Genomic DNA, 20,598 nt, shown 5'->3' with positions numbered 1-20,598 from the left:
AAATATATTAAAAATATTTGTAGGAATGAAAACATTGCAAATGAATGAAAAACCGTATGTACACACCTCCACCATTTTTAGGCACAGACCTTAACTTTTGAGGAAGGACCAGAAATAAAAGGTGCAACAACCAACATCTCCTACGGCATTACGGTCAAACAACAGTCTTTGCAGTATACCAGGGAGGTTGGTTATCATATAGCTTCTGTGTATTACAGCTATCCAGTCCAAGATAGCACATTTATTCTTATCAGTTCCCCTCAGGGGAAACGCATCTTAAATCTTTTTTGCTTTTCAATAAAATTCACCAAAGGAATACCAATTCCCGCCAGTTTCAGACACAAAAAAATCCTCCTTCAATAACACGTTTTAAACTCCAAATGGTTACAACTGAAGGTGTTTCCTCAATCCCCCCTTTTATTTCTCCCCCCTCTCTTCTTTGTAATGTATACTTAAGTTATTTGTTCCTGAAACAAGAACTGAGACTCAAGCTTTTTAAGCATTTAAAACAAAAACAGTTACCATACCAAAGCACAGCATACAGTGTAAGTTTCAGCTGTAATTTCTCAGCTTTTCCTTTATATAGAGCTATATTATGGTGGACTGCGCAGAATTCTTCCAGTCTCCTCCACTGTCGGCATACGGATCACGGAGAAGGTACACGAATGCGGAATAATCCTTGTTGAAGCTGCAGTCGAAAGAGCTTGCAGTTTGCGATCCGCAAAGCTGCACAGCCAGTACGGCGAAGGTCCGATGGAAACAGTGGTTTAGTGCGGTGCCAGGTTCCCGTGCTTCTTTTAAATTCTCTAACATAGTCATAATTTGTACCTGTATTCACACATGCACAAAAAAGAGACAAAAGGCTTAAAACATACCGTAGCTATCACCACATTTAACCTCTAATAAGGCAAATACGTGAACAAGAACACGCACAGAAACACAAATCAATTTCTGGACGTATGGTTGGAATTATTGTCAAAAGGAAACTACTATGACATTTCTTATCTACTTAAACCCACCACACTCAGAATTTTGCTCTTTCATATTTTGTAGAAAGCCCTGTTACACAGCCATATATGTACATATGGCCATGAAAGCATGTAGTCTTCCAAATGTTTTTTACAGTATGTGGCCAGATGCTGAAAGCCGAGTATTGAACGTGTGTGTTAGTACACATTTATTCGGCTGGGATTTAGAGCCAAGAGCCACTATCACATCCATATGAACCACTGGACGATGTCCCCAAAACGCAGAACCACCTGCTTACCGCTGCAAAGGTGGGAGAAACAACCTCAGGCACTAACACTTTTTCTTATATTTAGACAAATGCAGTAACATACTCTTAGTCTTGATCGCTTCTTATCTTCAAACTGCTAGTGGAACAAATGCTTTTAGCACCAAATTCGTTTCTGAAGAGCTCCAATGTACAAAACCAACCTGTACATTTCTGTATGTCCAGCATAATTCCCCTGAAGACAACAGTAACTTAACAGAACATAGTCCCAGCCTTTTATTCTAAAAAAATACGGTCTCGTTAGTGCCACATATTTAAAAGACTGGAAGAAGACAAGCAACAGGAGGTTATTAGTTCTAATTCTGACCTGTATCGAGATCTCCAATCACATATATGCTGGCTCCAATGGGCACAGCTCCATATACAAAGGAAGAACTAGTTGGGATACATAGGTTCTGGTCATTTAGATAAATCCATCTGTGAAAATAATAATAAAAAAACTGGTATGCAATTTTTATTGAGCACATTAAAGGAATTCCAGGTTGTTTTTGCAACTGCCATCTTTGAATCAAAAGCAGAGTGTACAAGTTAATTCGTTACGTAGAAACTGTTGAGAACATTGTCTAGTTCAGGACAGTCTTGGCTTTTCCTAGTCAGGAAAAGCAATCGGTATGCTGCTTAGGAAGCTCGGGATACTCTATCCTGAAGTTACTTTATTTCAGAATTGCTCCACTCATCTGTGTAATCTATCTGGAATAAATTCTTCTTGCAGCCACCCAGTGTGACCTTCTGGAAGAAAGCAGGCATGTAAGAGAGCTTCTTCTACAACAGCTATGCCAGTCAATTTTCTCTACAGAGAAAATTTTAGGCAGCTTTGTCTTAAAATCAGTAGAGTCATAAAAGCATGTAAGTCTTAATAGTTCATACGAGGGGAAATAAATTGCTATATAGCAAGGCCTCTTTATTAAGCAGTGCCTTCCCCCATATAATTCCCTAACTTCTTTAATGGCACTTTATCAGTGACAAGAAATCCCCAGTCCAGTAAGAAGAATGCAGCACTTGGCAATGCTTAACTTTAAACAAGGGACAGAAGACTGGAAATCAAAATGGTAAGGGATTTTGGGAAAGAAAAGAAACGTCCGTTACCTGGAATTGAAACAGACCTTCCCGATCACGTATCAGGCTCTTTTCAATCACTTCCTAGCTCCTACTGTAACCTTACAAGTCCCTTATGTTCACTTTAAGCGTATTCTCATTTCAACACTACATCAGCCTGATCTTTCTACCAAGTGAAAAGCAGTTGAAGCCTTTGGAAACCAGGTAAGTATGTACTCATCACCCACATGGGACACCGGCTTATAAAGATGTCCCATTTATCTAGATTTGTCAGCATCCTCTCTATGGTTCTGAAACAAATTTCTACAAAATGCTGCTGCACTTTTGCAGATGCTGTCACGGTTACTATTTCTAGACCCTGAAGACAGACAAATCAATGCTATTTTAGGTGATTACTCCTAGATCTTTTATTAAATAATGTACAGAGAACAGGAACATTTGAAAAACCTTTGGAAAGCTTCCCATGTATTTTCATGGCCACCCCTGGTTAATTTGAGGGAAGAAGTTAGGAAATAACCTCACGGATACTGCTGACCTTTGAAAATTCTGCATTATTTTAACTCATGATTCAGAAGACTCTCTTCTAGCACTGAAGGAGAGGCCGCTACGTATCAATTATCTTGGAGAGAGAGATCAATTTTTAAAGGCCAAATGAAAGGATTAGCTGTCCATTATTTGGTCTGTGCTATGCACGGACGGATTAAGATTCTGCAGAAAGCACGGGAATGGTTTGTAGCCATCACAGAGGACAACGGATGAACTGAGAACAGAGAAAAGGAGAAGTCCTCTACACTGATTTAGAAACTCTGTTACAGAGCAAAACACCTTTCACCCTATTTCCTTCACTTCCTTTCCTTACTGTGGGAAGAGGACACAGTCAGCATGTCTGCTGCTTTTTAGCACCAAGTTACCTAGAATTATGAAAACTGAATAAGTGGCAGAGAAATGCAGGAGGTAGACTGCAATTTCTTTCCTTTTTTTTTTTTTTAATAGTAAATATAGGACCATGTTGAAGAAGGGAAAAAAAAATTAAATTATTTCAGCCTAGCTACTGATGAAGTCTCAGCTTGGAAAACATGTAAACTTCAGGGGTTTGTCTGCACCAGATAATCCAGGTTTTGAGGTTTAAATAAAAAAACCCACAACACTGTGGGACCCAAGCATTTTCCTACTGCACATCAAGAAAGGATAATATTAGTATCTTAGTTGCTTGTGAAGATTCATCCTCAGCCTTTCTCAACGCATATACTTTAAAAAACAGGCACAACTTTTCAGGAACGCTTACAGCAGCTTTAGCAGTTAGAACTAGGAAGGAACAAAGACGGGAAGGGCAAGGGGTCACGTTTCATCAGAATTTGACTAAGCTCCAGCTTAATGTGGGTTGTGCCTGCTGTTTGAACAGTATGGAAAAAACACCATGACAAAAAATTCACAGTCTTCAGGAATTTGAAAACACTCCTTGGAACATAACTCTTGCGTACTTCCCTGGGATGGCTCTACTCAAACCGAATCCGAGAGTAGCAGGGGAGAAGGCATGTACCTCTGTAACCACAGACAGAAAGGACTGCTCTGAAGCTGAAATATGCTTCCACTCAAATTAAAAAAAGGGGAAGGAATCCTGATTTTTTTTCACTCTTAAAGTGATATAAACAAAAAAATCCATCCATACTGCTGTAATTAATAAGCAGGATGGTAACTGTTTTATTTCCAAATGGGAAGTAAATAGAGATGCGATACAGAACCAACATATTCCAGACACATCACCTCAAGCTCACAGCAGCTGTGAAAGCATGCGTACAAATGAATGAAAATCTTCTCCATGTTCCTTTCATCTGACAGCGCTATAAGTCAGCCAGTTAGTTTTCTCATTACATTTGCATAAGCACTTTCTTTTAATGAAATTCCTACACACTGAATGAGAGAATCTTCCTAATTACACATACTATGTCACGATTTAGTTTACTACTTGCACACTGCTGAAAGCATTTCCTTATTTTTACGCTGTTCCAGCAGCAAAAAGAATATTTTTAAGGAGTTTTTACCAAGTATTGCTTCTGAACAAGTATCTCTCACTTTTATCCCCCTCAATACCTGCAAATTTTGATAATGCTTTTGAACCAGGAGCTCGTGAAAAGAAGGAAGAAAGCCTACCCCACTTACAGACCACCAGTGAAAGGCAGCAGCGGCTATACTCAAGGACAGAGCTCCACCAGCAGCTCTTGCAAAGAATCCTAAAGCCAATTTGTGCTCTATTAAATATCTCCAAATATCCACACTGAAAAGAAAATAACCCAGTCTGTACAGACATCATCAAATTCTCCACACACCTATGTGATGCAAAAAGGCATATAATAAATTATGAACTCTGGTAGAAGGAAAGACTGACCCATCAAGGTCTTTAATATGTAGTTAAGACTTCCTGCTTTTTATGGAGTAGACCAACACTGGATCATTGAGCAAAGGATACCCTTACATCTCCACCTCACACTTTAACTTTTTTTTAAATCTATTTTTAGCTTGATCAATATTTTAAAAAACAGGATATAATGCACACAAAGTTCAATCTATAGCCTTTGGAAAAAAAAAATCTACATCCTGAAAAAACCTGCTGTCTGACGTACATTTTCTATCCCCGGTTCACTTAAATTCACTCATGCACATGACTAAAGACAGGCTGACAAAACACTTATTAATTGAAAAATCTCAGTTACATAAGTACTTTAAATATGAGAATTATTTTCTACATTATCCTGTCTACATTTCATGTGTATGCTACTACTCTGTCTCACTTCATTTATTTTGTTACTTGTTTATACAGTACAGTTTAACAGGAGTCTCAGTGTTCATTTTTTTGCTCATATGAAGATCTCGGCATATTCCTAGTCTTTAGAAAAGTCCGTGTCATGGTTAAGAATAACAATTTTGAAAGACTGTGCACTGTGAGTTATTCTGGACTAAGTTACTGTCAAAGTAAGCAATATTAAACAAATTAAACTTCAGTCCTTTAATCCAATTCAAGCCAGAATTATGCTGGTTTATATGAATTGATATGTTTATATACTGATGTAAGTACATACTTAGACACATACACTAAGGAAACCCCGTAACTCAGATCCTCGTGGACTCTGGATGCCTAGGATGATGCTAGGTCCTGTATTCTCAGGTAATGAGAGCTGAGGTACATGAAAAACAATGCAGATCACACACGCGTGCATTGCTGCACGTACCTGTAAACCAACAATATCTGATGGCTGAACTCACAGTACAACAAATTCTTTCCATTCAAAAAGAAAGTGAACATGCTGGAGTTCTGCACTTACTTAAAAACAGCTGGAAAAGTCTGTAGCTCATTATGAAGTATGCAATACCGATATGCAACCATTAAAAAAACACTTTGAATTTTGGTTTGAGACTGCTAGAATTTATGTGCTGTGCTTTTGACCCACTGCTGCTAAATGCTCTTGCAAACATATTCCTCCTTTCCACAAATCTCTCTTAAGCCAACACTTTTGGACTTCTGTCAATAACATACACATACACTGTCAATGTGGTATTTCAGCTTTGACAGTTCCAGTATTATTCCTTCACTGTCACTACAAAAAGAATATGCGCTGTGGAGTCTGAAGGTGCTTATATCCTTCATGATGACTTCTTGAAGCTGCTGGTTTGAAGGGGACTAATTACCTTTATTTGTTTCAGAAACTTGCTGAGGAAATAAACACACTTATCAATTATAAATTAATCACCTTGTAGCAACTGCATAATGTTTAAGATGAAGAATCAGTCTTTGTATATATCTAAGTGCATATATATATATATATGCACTAAGGAACTGAGCGAGTGAGATTTTACCACAGGTGGACAATCTATAGCATCAGTTATGCTTTACTCTCAAGTAATGATGCACAGCAGAGCATATGACACCCGCTGCAAGTGGAATTGCTTAACTAATCAAACACACACACACATCGGTATTTAGCATAAGGTTTTCACAGACTTAAGAGAAGCATATTATTTAAGCTTTCATCCTTCACTCAAGATAAAGTGATTTAGGTTTGTCTTCTGCTATTTCTGAATCAGCCCAGGAAATAATACCCTCATGTTTTCCAGAGAGTCGACTTGCCTTCATTTGGTATTCATTTGATATTTGTGAAACACTATATAATGAAATTATGATAATTTTCCAGATTCAATGTTACTTCAAAGAAGCGTACCAGACAACAAAGTATTTTGTCTCAGTATTTGGCAGGCAGAAGCATTTGCTAACTGCATTCTGAAGGGAAGTCCCTTTATGGCTATCTTCTCTCTTTTCCACATAGGTACAACTGCTCAGGTCTCACAGTCACTGCCACAGCCACCCTTAAAGGCATCCATCCTGCACAGCACTCCCAGGGTACCAAAATTCGGGGTAACTGTTAGACCCCACGAGCTGGAGTGCTAGAACATAACGCAGTAACACTGCACCCTCTTCTGGCCGGTAACACCCCTTCTGCCTCCCGGGACTGGAACCGGGGGCCTTCCAAAATGGAGAGCAGAGGCACAAACCGCAGCTAGCAGCGCTAGAAGCAGAGGTGGCCATCGTCCCGGTCTTTGCTGGCCCTCCGTTTCCAAAGGAAAACACACAACCTGTGAGCCATCTGCAGTGCAAGCACAAATTTATGCTGAGTTAAATTTCTAAACTTGCTGCTGCCTCATCTTCCCCTGTGCCAGCACAGCCCTCGTGCCACGCACACAAAATACGGGGTGCTAGAACAAGTCCTGAAGCAACCGGATTTTTATTATAATTTTACTTGGATCCTGTAACACCTCTGGGGTGCCACCAAGCAAAGACACAAATACACACATTAGAAATACTGCCGGGCAGGCGTCTGTGCTGCAGTCAGCAGGTGGCACCAAGGACTCACCTGCAGCACCTAGGCTGAAGCCTCCGAGATTTTTCAAGCTCCACTTTATGAAAGCTCAGTCTATATCATCCAGTGAAACAGGTTTACAACAGTTGCTGGTGCAGAATCGTGAGCTATTATCTATCACTTTTTGAAGAACAGAATCAGCCTGGAAATATTTCAGGCAAATCAACTAAAAGTAGCAAGCAGGAGATAGAGGAGCACTTCTTTCCAGAATTCTTTCCCTTTCAAAGACCTCTTGCCAAAAAGTTAATCAGCTTTTAGCATTTCCCCACACCCCCATAAGGCTAGAAAACTCTAGACAGCATCAGCAGCAATAGCCTCTCTTATCTGTCTGCTTCTGATAACCACTTTAAAGAGTGTTTTTTCTCCAGCTTCACTCGATTATAGCTAGTTTGGACATCACACAAGACATCTTCATACACAGATTAAAGTCTCTTTACATCTGCCTCTTGCAAGAAAATTATATAATGAACGTACATCTACCATTCTATTTTTGAGTGCTTTTATGCAGATCACATCATAAATCAGTCTTGACTTGTAACACAGACATATTAATCTCCTCCACTGTCAACAAGCCTTGAAACATCTGACCACAAAGTCTTATTTCAATTTAGTTTATAAAAAAGAGAATCGTCCAATTTATAGTTATATGCAAGAAAAAAACACTGGAGGAACCAAAAGCTTGTCGGTTAGGACTGGAGAATAAGGTGACTAGACACAAAATTTTGTCTAATTTAACATTTTGAATAATTACCACTCGTAGTAAGGTGGATTCCAATGCCAGAGCCAAGAGGTAACAAATTAAGTAATCAGAAGCAGATTCAAAACAAACAAAAGGAGATAAGCCATGCACACTGTGTCGAGGTGGCTGTGGAGTGTATAGCATCCATAGTGTGTTTCCTATGGCAAAAGCCTACGTGGGTTCAAAAAGCAATCAGCTGTAAATGCTTGGAACAAAAATGCATGAGATTTCTTATCTCTAGCTTAGGAATTCCCTAAGCTGCAAATCCCTGGAGATAGGACTGGATCATGGAGAAGTATCCTGTACGTACTTACACTCCTCCATGAGCACTCACGAGGAGCCTAGGGCATGAGTACGGGTGGGGGGCACCGGTAATTGCAGAGTGCAGGGGAAGAACCAGGCAAACTACCTGTATGATCAAGGTGTTTCTCCCATTCAGGGGCACTCGAGACTGACACGGTGGCCCAGGGCTTTAGCCTTGGTACCTTAGAGGGACAAGCCACTGAAGTAGATGGACATTTGGTAGCAGCCATACTGGATCATAAAAGGTAGAATGAGTAACAGAGACGCATGGCAAAGATCTAATATACTTTGAAGTGCTGGAGCAAGGGAGGGGGAACAGACAGGCGAGTGTGTAAGGCATCTGTTTTCTATGTTTATAGCTGCAGCTAGTTACCTTTTAAACTCATCATGATAAAATTCAGATTTGCACGTCACCATCTCACTGGCTTGACTGTCATCACGACTCCTGACCCCGCCAAATACATAAAGCTCAGAGGCAACTCCACAGGCCACTGCCCCAAATCTGAGAATCCAAATAAGAAAAACAAAAATAAATGCAACATATCAAAACCATTTCATATATCCTTCTGAACTTTCTCCATTTTTTTTTACCTTTTTTTAATTTATATACACACACACCCCTTTTATGCTCAACAAGATTAGATGAGTCGTGAATATGAGTTGTAAGCACTTAATTCAGACCATGTAAAAGAACAAAACAGCAAAGCATTTATCTCTGGTCAAAATCTGAAGTTCCAATTGAACTACAATTTCTGGTTTTCATTTTGCATCAGCGTAGCATTAATTGTGACATCAGGAGTGTATGTCTACAAAATTCGTATTTATTGCTTGGGTGCTTCTCTTTACTCAGCCACATGTTAACTACAGGCCACCATGATTCAGAAAGACATGGTGAAATTCATAGGGCCTCTCACAGGCATCTTCAGGGATTCATCAGAGAAAGGACAACTTCCTCTCATCACAGTGTTAAAGAAGGTTGTACACAGCAATCTAGTCCCCCCCTTCCATTTTCACTCACCTTCTCTCTTTCAGAGGACAGATTGCTGTCCACTGCTGAGTCCTAGGGTCATAACACTCAACAGATTCAAACAGTTTTCCGTAGGAGCCTCCACCCATTGCATAGATTTTCTTCTTCATAGCTGCATAGCAGCCAATCTTGTGGAAAAAGAAAAAGTACATCTAAAATTACACACAAATGCACAGTATTGAGAGCTCAAAACTAACTATATACACATACACGCACGTATGTATTTGTGTTGCCTGTACCGCATGTCAAACAATGCTGTGCATAAAAACTCTCAGCCACAGTTTTGTTTTGGTATATAAATAAAGAAGCTGCTCTCCCTCATTTCATTTTGAGACTATTTGTTACAGCTTCTCCTTGAAGCAAAAGGTTGAAAAAAAAATAATATATATGTATGTTGGCATTAACTACTTAACAATAAGTAATGTGATAACATACGATATAGTTCTTACCTTTCTAACCATGGTCAAGTCTGGCTGCTTGGTCCAGGTCCGGCTATAAATATCATAGCTCTCCATAGAGATTAGCTCCCTTTCACCATCCTCACCTCCCAGAATATACAGAATTCCATCAATCTCTACCACACCAAAATTATGTCGTGCCTAAGGAATATCAATAAAGTCAACATTGTAAAACATAACTGCCGTTGTGAATAAGTCAATACTATCTTTTTTTCAGCACATCTGCCTGCAAAGTGATATTGGTGTTATGCCTGGTTTTTGGTTTTTTGGGTTTTGTTTTGGATTTTTTGGTTTGGTTTTAAATGGTGAAGTCCTAAACTCCAGAATAAGATTATTAATTTATTCAACTAAACAAAACAAAGGGTATTCAAAAAAGACAGAGCAGCAAAAGCCAGAGACCACACAGAAACCTAAGAACAGAGCTTGGCCGTATTTCAGTTTGCATAGTAGTGGTCTCCACAATGAAGCTGTTGCTTTCAGGTCTCTACAGCAGCAAAACTGGGACCCATTATCTGTGCAAAGGCAGCTCTTCTATTTTGTATGTAGGAGCACAGATACCCTCAGTCTCACAGGGGTGAGTAAACAGCAAACAGGAAACACAGTGTATCGTAAAGTCTTACTCAGAGTAAGCAGGAAACTTAACGCATCGTAACTACAAATGTGGCCAAAACTACAGGCCTTTGCCAACCAGAGACTGTAATGAGGAAAATCCTGTGGCAAACAATTTCTTAATAAACACCCTATGCTGATTTAAGAAGATAAAAACACAGGTGTATTAAGGATATATGTTTACAAATAATAAACTGTTAGTTTTTGATGGAATGCAAATATGAAGAAGGAAGCATTAACTCAAACCAAACCTAAATATGTCTGTGCAAGCCAAGTTCTGTATGTTGGCCAGTCCTCTGTCCATCTTTTCTGCACAGTCTGATCCTTTTGTCCATTTAAGAGTTGTCTTGTTTTAGAAAGGCAGTATACACAGAACATTAAGTATACTATATGACCGATTCATTATGAAATTCCTGAAATTTTGTAGTTCATCTTTACAGCTAGCTCTTCACTAATTGTTTAGTTTTTCCAGATCTGGCAGTAAGTATCAGACCACAAGTATAACAACAGAATATAAACAGAAGTCAGTCTGTAGCATGATTTTGAATGTGTAAGATGCAAGTGACTGGAGATTCAGAATAAAATTTTGCAGAAGAAAAGGAACATTTTGCCAAAGTAAAAACTTAAATCCCAACAGTTAGATAATGATCTTGCCTCATTCATTGGTGGTAAGGAACTCCATGAATTGGTATCTGGATCATATTTCTCTCCAGAGCTTAGCGTTCCCTTGTTTTCATCCTGACCACCAAGCACAAATAAAAATCCTTCTGTAAAACAAAATGTAACATGATCTTAAAAACAGGACTCACACCTGTACACTGAGCAAGACGTGACTGGTGAGCTGTACCCTGGAATTCACTAAGAAGTTCAGACCAGTCACAGGTCAAACTCTGGACTGGAGAAGGTAAAGCACATACTTATATCTGGACCCAAGTCTACCCCTGCAGATACTCTTCAACATATTCAGTGATGCACCAACTAGGATTTACTTAAAACATTAAATACTCCTGGAGAGACAGATGTAGCAGATTCCCACAAAATGTTGCGGGAATAGTGATTTTAAGACACTCAGATGACTGGGATTTTCACAGAATCAAGTAATGTTTTGGGCAGACAAAGGGGAAGCATGAAATAACCCCAGTGCAGTCAAATTTACAGCTTATAATAATATTTTCTCTTTATCTCAGATTTTGAGGCACTGGTAAGTTTTCATAATATTGATTTTACAAATACAAAGTTCCCCTTTACCTGCTGACAATACTCCATGATTGATCCTTGGAATACTCATAGGAGCAAGTTCAATCCAGAGCTGTCTATTGGGATCATAAAGAGGACACATACACCGCATCACTGAGGTTGGTTTCCGTGATCTGAACACAGGGTAGGGGAGGGAACAAACAAAACCAGAAAGACAAGACAGAGTTTTACGAGTTCACTGTTAACAACTTTTGTTCAAAACTTGTTTGTTCATGATTTAACGTATATTCATAAAGCATGGCATTTCCCTGATAAAGAGAAGACCCCCAAACCAAATATGTGTAAATTTATTTTTGTACAGACTGGAGACATAAAAAGCAGATGCACTTCATTTGTATTGTATCTGCCTGTAACATTTTTTTATGAAGGAACTTTGAACAAACTAAAGAGAACCGACAGAGAGTATTAGCAATGCCTGAGTGAAGCGATCCACAAACTGACGTGCAAAATGTTATTTGAATATTTATTACACTTCTATAAAGAGCAAACATCTAAGTGCTAAACTTATTTAAACAGGACAAAACCCTCCCCTCTACTGCAAGGGGTACTCAAGAAGAGAAAGGGATTATTGTGCGGAACAGGAATTTTCACCTGGCATCTTGGATGCACCAATAATGACTTTTTTTTGGAGCCACAGCTATTCTAAACAAAACAGTTAAAGCACACGTTCATTATTTTTAAGATTTATTATAGAAACTTTTTAGATCATTAGAAAAGTCTTTCTCCAACTTTCTGTGCTTATTTTGAGTAAAGTCTATTCAGTATAAAAAAAAAACCAACCAAACCAACCAGCCAACTCTTACTGAACAAACAACACGTCTCACTCCAAGTCTACTACATGTTGAATGTCAGAAAATTATCACAAAATAACTATTTTTTGCCAAATCATTCACAAAGGTAGTTTAGGTGTGTCTGACCAACTTAAAACCAAACTCAAATGACAAAGTAATAACCACATTAGATGCACATATTCTCTCCACACCACACTGTGTTTTCAGACATGCCATGAACGCTAGACACTTGTATTTTTACCAGCTGTGACGACCTGTGATGCCACTTCATACTTACACTCGTTCTTCTCCACCAACAGTCACTATACACTCCGAGTAACCCCGGGGCTTGAAGGAGGCCAGCATCGCCTCTCCCTGCTGGGGCGGCGTGAGGGGAATATTGTTGCATTCTTTGACGATCTCCCGTACCAGTGGTTCGCTCATCATCTGCTCACGTAAATACGCTGCATCTAAGCCCGAAACCCACACCGCTGACATGACATCCTTCATGTGAACCTACAGACAGAGATAAATGCCAGAAAATCCCCCAAATGTTACAAAACAGCATTAAGGCACTCGTACATACAGATGCTTCCATACTTACCAAAAACTTAAAAGAATATTTTTTATATTTGGAAGTAATAACAAAACCTACAACACAATGTTATTAAGAAAATGCATCAAGTCTTCAAAGTTTCACTACAAACGTGCTACTTGCTTTCTCTCTACAAAAACAAGACTATATCTACAAAAACAAGATTATATCATCAAATGCCAAAAAGATACTTTTTTTCTTAATGCCTACTAAATGATAAAGACAGCAGATGATACATCATCAACACAGCTTTCACCCTTTTACTGCAATATTGCTGTCTGCATTTCAGGCAAAATTCAACTAACTCTGTAAGTGCAAGATTAGCCCTGAAAGAAGTGTATCTATTTTAAGTTCCCACCAATTAGAACAAACACACCAATTTGGGCCACATTCAAAATATAAACATTTGGATGTCCTGACCTTTCTCGATTCTGAATCATGAGAAATCCACCTAATCACCGCTTCAAAGACGTATCTTTCGTTTCCAACATTGAGCTTTTCCATCGACAGTACTTCTTTCAGTTTTTGAGGAGTCAGTTCCAAGAATTCCTCTGTGCTGCTGACATCTCGAAAGTGAGTTTCCAGATACTCTGAGGCAAGGTAGTGAACATGATGCAAACAATAGTGCAGTGCAAAGTCCCGAATACCAATACAGTTCTCAGCAGCTATGCAACCTTCTAAAAACTCACAGCAGAGAGTTTTTAAGTCTGTAAGCAGCAGGAGATCAGCTGCCTGTACCACATCTTGGATAGTTTCTTCATTTAGCCTGATCTGCAAGAATTAATTTAGAAGTTATAGCTACTATCACTCATTTGTTTCACAACATGTCTGCGTTCATTACACTCATTCTCAGTGGCTGAAAAATGGAGTATTAATGCCAGTGTAAAAACTACGACAAATTGATATGACTACTACACGTTTATAAATTAACACAGGGATGGAAAGGCATTTGCTTGACAGAAGGTATCAAGCAGAATTTTGCGCCTGAAGTAACCATAAAATTGCTCATCTAATCTGGGATCCTAAAGTGAATTTTGCTGCAATAAATAATTTTTAAAAATGCATGTCCAGAAGAGAATTTCAAGCCACGTCTGCCTTTTCTTTTTCTGCTGAAAGTTAAACTCATTCAGCAATCTCAATCTGGTTCCGAATAAACCGGACACACCAACTTGAATTCCTGCTAAGGCTACTGGCACAAAGATCTGAAGGGGCGTGCTGTCAGCAACAAGAGGCTGGAGAGGTGGGCACGAGGGTCAGCAAGGGGGGATGCCTCATAGACTGTAATGTTCAGTGATGGGGTCTCAACCTCTATTGCTATCAAACCGGTTATCTTCTACAGCTGTCAAGGACTGCATGTTTTAAAGCAGGTTACTGAAGGTAGCCACAAATTTTAATACAAGCATTTGACATTGACTCTTTTAGAGTCCTCCCTCACTGCACGAGAAGAGCAGAGATGACTCCTGCAGAGCCTGTTGCCTCTACTTCACACGCACAGCCCCAGTGTGATATATCACTTTGTGGAAGTTTTATCACAAAGCTTTAAACCTCGACAGGTTTATCTTTCAGGATAGCAGTGTGAAAACCCAGGTTATTTTGCCAAGTAGTTTCAATTTCCATATAGGTTTTTTTTAATACCATACCTGCCCACTGAAGATGTAATCTAGTATCTCTTTCATGATATCAACAGATATCCCTTCAAGTTCAATCTTGTAGGTTGAGCCATCATCCTTTGGAGGATTATAATTCAATTTTGTTCTAAGAGAGAAGAAAAGAAAAAAAAAGCTCACATCCTGGGCATTGCTTGCTCTCAGTTTTCTGAAGAAACAAATGCTAGCTACAGATCACTTGAGCTGTAACAGAGATGTTAAAACCTTACAATATGATGTGAAAATTGTTTCCATGAATTAGCATGAAAAGGATGTAAGTATGGTCTCTAATATTGCTCATCACATTTCCAAACTGAACAAATACATCAGCCTTGCAAACTACCCATGGCGTCAAAGGGACAAAGTAATTTTTTTCCCAGCTCATTCATCGCAAGTATTCAAAAACTCCACTCAGAACTTCAGATAGAACAGCAGCTCTGCTGACAGATGAAACAAGAATTTGCTTTCATAAAGGGGTTGGGGGAAAAAAAAAAAACAAAACAAAAAACACTTTACCAAGAAAAAAATAATTACAGTGAGCAGATGTGATCAGAATATAGACTGGCAGCACAAATATTTGGATTGCATTACCATTTTGTGTAGTTTATGATGTTATCAGCCTAATGCTATGCCTGGCCGTAACCAAACCGCGCACTCACAGTTGTAGGAAACAGCCCATGTGCTGCTCAGCCGAGCTTTAAATATTCATCTACATCAGTGGACGTGCTTCACTTATGAGCAATTTCTTTAAAAATACCAGGAACAGTTTAATGTGCCTTTGAACAGAATGGAGGGGGACTGGGAGAAAAGATGAGGAAATAATAATAATAATAATACAACAGACAGCTTTGCTTTCCATCATCTGTTAGTGCAAACGCTTTTTCCAGGAAAGACAACTTTAAGTGTTCGAAAAGGAATAGTGTCCACCAGCTCAGTGAAAACAGCAACAAGAGCTAAAAGATCATTTTGAACATCTTTTTTCTATACTTTAGGCAATGAAGAATACATTATATAAAGACCAGAAAACTTGTTGCACTACCTCTGTGTATATATAGACATCTACATCACAGCACATTAAAATAAAAGCCTTAAAAACATTTTTATATTCATTTGAATATATTCTTAGATATAATTAGTTTCTTAATGTGAAAAGCTGTGGCTTTGCTAAGCTGAAAGCATCCAGTTTGTCGCAGTCTTCTGCTATCCACACTCATACTAAGTAAATACATAAATAGGACTTAGCTAAGGGCAGATTCTGCTTCACTTCCTCATATCAGAATAAATTAGTTTCTCACAAAATAAGATATAACTCACGTCAAATAAAATCCTAGTCTATAAGGAGCTATTTTTAAGTGTGAATAAAGATGGTAATTTTAGCCCTGAAGTTAATCATATTTGTGGTCTTGTTTTCACATTGCTTTCCTATGCTGCAAGAGACCCATCACCAGCCAGCAGAACACTCTGGGAGATAACGCTACTGATGCATACGGATGACTGTACAAGGTCTGAAGCTAAGCTGCTTCATTCTGTGTTTGTACAGCACCTAGCACAAGTTATAATACAAATAATAACAACAACAATATAATCTGGATTAGAAATTGTTTATTTCCTAACACTTGGAATGAGATTGGAAAAATTAAGCCTGTTCTCTAAACAGTCTACGTGACTTCCAATAAAGCACGTGCTGCAATAGCAGACATTGATTTGCAACTTGTCAGCTGAAAACTTCTAAACCAAATACGCAGCTTAAGCAATCCTGTACAACGTGCATCTCGATGCACGCCATCCTTGCCCACGTGAAATGTGCATTTTTCATGCCTACAACTCCAAATGAATGAAAGAGAATATACACACAAAGTAACACGTGTTTTCAACTCTAACCCAGTATCAAGGCTTCTTTACACACATTTTCAAGCCTATCCAAACTATCTCAATTTTAGTTAGGCCAACATACTCGACCTTTGGGTTTCTTGGTTTGTAATGAAAGCTGCATCTTGTTTCCTGGCATGAAACTGTGTTTTCTTTTAATTTGACATAAAATGTATCAAGGTTTGCAGCATCTGGCTTCCTTCACCAGAAAAGAGAGACAGTCAGACGGTTATCTGTATTTCATACGTATCAGGTACGTATGAGTAGCTGGCATGGTCAAATACACAGCAGTATCTACACAGAATCTGAGTAGTCCAACACATTGTGGGGCTTAAAACAGATGCAAGGCATGTAATAAACATGTTGCATGCTAGCACTAATGGGGAGATTAGGGAAAGGACTAGTGCTACTTATCACTAACTTTCATCTTAGCATCACCTGTACACACCCAAGCTAAATCACCTCTTGCATGGACTTTACACTGACGCCTCCTAGTAACAAGAAAGTGTTGTTCAAAGGTTTTGGGTCTTATCAGGCTAGATGTTCTAATTACTGTGTACTTTTTTAGGCATCAACAGTTGTTAACCTGAAAAGAAATAAACCAACCACTGATGCAAGGTCAAAACACAAACTCAAAGCAGAAAAATAACCTTGAGAACAAATCCACTGATTGCAAAGTTATAGATACTCGTATGTGGGCAAATATTCACACCTTATGCAAATGCATCCCAGTTCAGACTAAGCTTTGTTCCTGTCATCTGTCCCGAGAAGCAGTAGTTATCCATCTGTCACACTAATTTGTTAGCTAATAAACTACTAGGTTATTTTTTTGGGTACAAACATTTCTGAGCTGTGACATGAGAACAGTTCCCAAACAGCAGTTGGAGGTACTCCTTGTCGCTCACATCCAGTACTGCAGGATGGCCACTGGCTGTTGGGAAGAGGGGAGGAAAAAAACGATGCAAGGACATATTGTAACCAGGTTTGGGGCTAGAAAATTGTGAGTCTAATGTGGAAAGAAAGCTGAAGGAGGGGAAAAAAGTAGGAGGTATGTAAGCGAAGGGCAAGGAGCCATGCCTCCTCTTGCATCACCCAGCATCAGCTGTTACCTGCACCCACACCTCACTAGCAAAGTGAGGTCTGGGCACCCTCGTCATAACACATGCAACAGACAGAATGAGAGAGTTTCGAAACGTGTGTTCCCAGTTCAGAAAGACAGAGCGGACAGCACGTTGTGAAATAACTTAACCCTGGTCCTCTATAAAAGTTCACTTTAGAAAAAATGTTTCTAGCTATGCTTAAGCAGAGGTTTTCCAATCTGTCAGTACCCCAGGAAGGAGGATGTTTTCTTTCCACCGTGCTCTTCCCCATGGTGATTTATTCAGCTTACGATTTGTGTGGCAGAAAGCTAGAAGTGGCAATCAGCAACCAAGGTGCAGAGATGTGCCCAGCTGCAGCACATGCATGTGAGAGCTTCCTACTCTGGACAACATTCCTAATTACTTTAAAAGCACTCTAAGTTGCCAAATCACAGCAGAAAAGGCTGCCTTGGTCTTCCTTAATTCAGATGAAAGACCAGAACATCAAGATTTAGAAGGAAATAAAACCCCTACAGCCAACCAGAAAACGCATTAGCTGGGAGCAGAGCACAGCTGAGACACATACAGAGCTGGGGGAAACAAAACAAGGCAACTCCTTCATCCTGTTTTCTTAAGTAATTTAATTTTGAGCAGCGTGACTCCATACATGTTTTAAAAGGATGTTTTCCATTTTTTAATTAAAGAAGATCATCATTTTAAGTTGAAATTGCTTCCAGTAACATAAATGTATGCATTCTATAAATGCATAACATCCACCCCAACCTCTTGTACCTGGTCAGGAAAACTGCTCGGCACATACTACACCTTGAGCAAGTGGCATAAGAACAACTGGGTTTATGTTGTGTCTTGATGTTTTGTGTCTGTGTGACAAATTTAGAATCTGCTCTTCCACATCACTTACGGAATACAATCCTAATGAGTCATCTCAAATGACACTACATAAGGCAGAACGAGGAAAAAAAATCCAATACTACTTCTGTGTATGTAAGCAACAATATAAGCAAGGTAAATCATTAAAATGAAAACAATGGCTTAAGAACAAATGTTGATATTGCTAGGAGTCACAATTCACATCTAACAGCATAAAACAGATTCAAGTAATTAAAAAAAAACCCAAGAGATAAGTTTAAGACTGTCCACGGTTCTTGTTAAAATTAAGATGGATCTTCCAACTTACCTCTCATTTTAAAAGAACAAAGAAAAACACATGGTCATACTTCCAGCCTTACAGCCAAGTCCCTATGTGAGCACTGTTGTGGGACAGTTAAGATGCACGAGAAGCACATTGAGAAAGGGCCCATGTGTCTGCAAACTTGTTTTTCCTACCTTTTACAGTTGACAGTTTACAGGAAGGGGAATAGTAATTTAAAAAAAAAAAAAAACAACCCACAACCAAACAAAACAACAAACAAAATGAAAACCAAGACAAAGAATTCAGCCGCCACCGATAAAGCTTGCTTTCCTGAGTCAGACAGAATTCTGTGGGAATATTTTTATCTTTAAAACCTCTGCCTTATTTGTGAACTGTTATAAAAAGATAACCGATGTGTTCCTACAATAGTGACATAAGTTATAACGAGAACAGCAGTCTAACTCTTGGAATGCTTTAAATCTTAAAGAGTGCTGGTATATTGGTACCTAAACAGGTAAAGAAAACACCTGTCTGCAAAGATTGCGCCTCTGTAAATGAGAATGCTCTAGACCACATTCACCTCAAGCAGGTTTACGACATTTACAGTGAACAACAATTGAAAAATCTGGGAAACAAAGGACAGACGCTTTGGTTTTGATGCTCTGCAACACAAAACTTTCACCTGCTCTCACGTCATCGCATTGCAAACAACACAGTTCGCTGACCTACTTACACAGCTGTAGCAGGGTGTCAGGAACAAAACTGCAGGAGACAAGAGGGACACACTTGTCTTTTTGAAAGGAGCTGTCTTTCCAAATTAATGATATTGCCCCAGATTAACCATAAGAGCTAGTGCACACAAGCTTTGCCAATATTGCCACACTAGCAAACCTTAGTACTAGAGTAGCAAAGCCATCGTTCCAAACCAAAGAGTAATAAAATTGGGGTTTGATGATATATCCTTTACCTGCACTAGTGTTCTGGCCTTCTCCAGAGAGCACTAGCATTTCAAAATGAAGTTATACCTCCAACAAATGCTTCCAGCAAAGACATGCACCAAACCTAAAACACGCTCACAGGGATGACTCAGTCTCAAAAATGAGAAGCAAGTACTTTGAGATTTTGCATCTGTAAGGAGAAAACTTAAATATTCTGCTTTTGATGCAAACATAAGGTCAATTTAGTCTCCCTCCTGATGTGGGCTTCCTTATGTAGGTTTGAGTCTTTCAAGTACAAGCTTTCCATGTTAAATCTAATTAAGTCCTACTTAGGATCGACCATTTTAATGGTGAAGTTTTTTCATTTGTCTGCCTTTATCCCTGCAACATTTTCTCCCATGAAAGCTGGTCTTTCTGCACACAAAAAACCTTAATAATCACATTATTAAACAGGTCAAACACAAAACCATGACGCAGCAGTTCACTCCACCCACTGCCATCCTCCAAAAAGATATTTTACAACCAAATCAGAAGGTTTTCTTTGAGGTCGCACCCTGGCCTTTAGCAGCACTCATAAAAGACAGTCTTCACCACACCCTGCAAAGGGTGCCAGCTCTCAGAGGATTTTGGCTATGCCTCTCATATGTGTCTCTTCTTAAGATTATCTGTAACTGCAACTTCAGGTCTCAAGGCAAAGTAGTCCACCTAACAGCTCAGCACAAAAACCTGCAGAAGTTGCTTTGCTTGGTTTAAAAGAAACAACAACCAGGAATAACTTAATTTTTTCATCTTTTGGAAAGTTTAAGTCAGGCAAAAATGTAAGGCTTCCCCCACCCCCGATAACAAACAAAGCAATTCCTTCAGCAGCAGCAGCAGAGGGGACATGTACAGGGCT

The 20,598-nt window shown here is 39.1% G+C and overlaps 1 protein-coding gene across 1 annotated transcript; it reads right to left on the bottom strand.

Moving 5' to 3' along the window:
* Positions 1–297: 297 nt before the first annotated feature.
* GAN (gigaxonin) lies at positions 298–19,462 on the bottom strand. Its single transcript, XM_009332328.1, has 11 exons — positions 19,458–19,462; positions 14,659–14,773; positions 13,439–13,789; positions 12,722–12,939; positions 11,645–11,766; positions 11,051–11,163; positions 9,779–9,928; positions 9,321–9,457; positions 8,676–8,804; positions 1,602–1,711; positions 298–828 (listed from the first exon to the last, which is right to left on the bottom strand). The coding sequence occupies exons 1-11, from the start codon at positions 19,460–19,462 to the stop codon at positions 647–649; spliced, it is 1,632 nt and encodes a 543-aa protein (XP_009330603.1). The 3' UTR covers positions 298–646.
* Between the last annotated feature and the right edge of the window lie 1,136 nt (positions 19,463–20,598).

Source organism: Pygoscelis adeliae, unplaced genomic scaffold (genome assembly GCF_000699105.1).
Source record: "Pygoscelis adeliae isolate BGI_AS28 unplaced genomic scaffold, ASM69910v1 Scaffold18, whole genome shotgun sequence".
Taxonomy (NCBI): Eukaryota; Metazoa; Chordata; class Aves; order Sphenisciformes; family Spheniscidae; genus Pygoscelis; species Pygoscelis adeliae.
The sequence above is the reverse complement of the archived record's forward strand: the minus strand, read 5'-3'. Positions and strand labels throughout refer to the sequence as shown.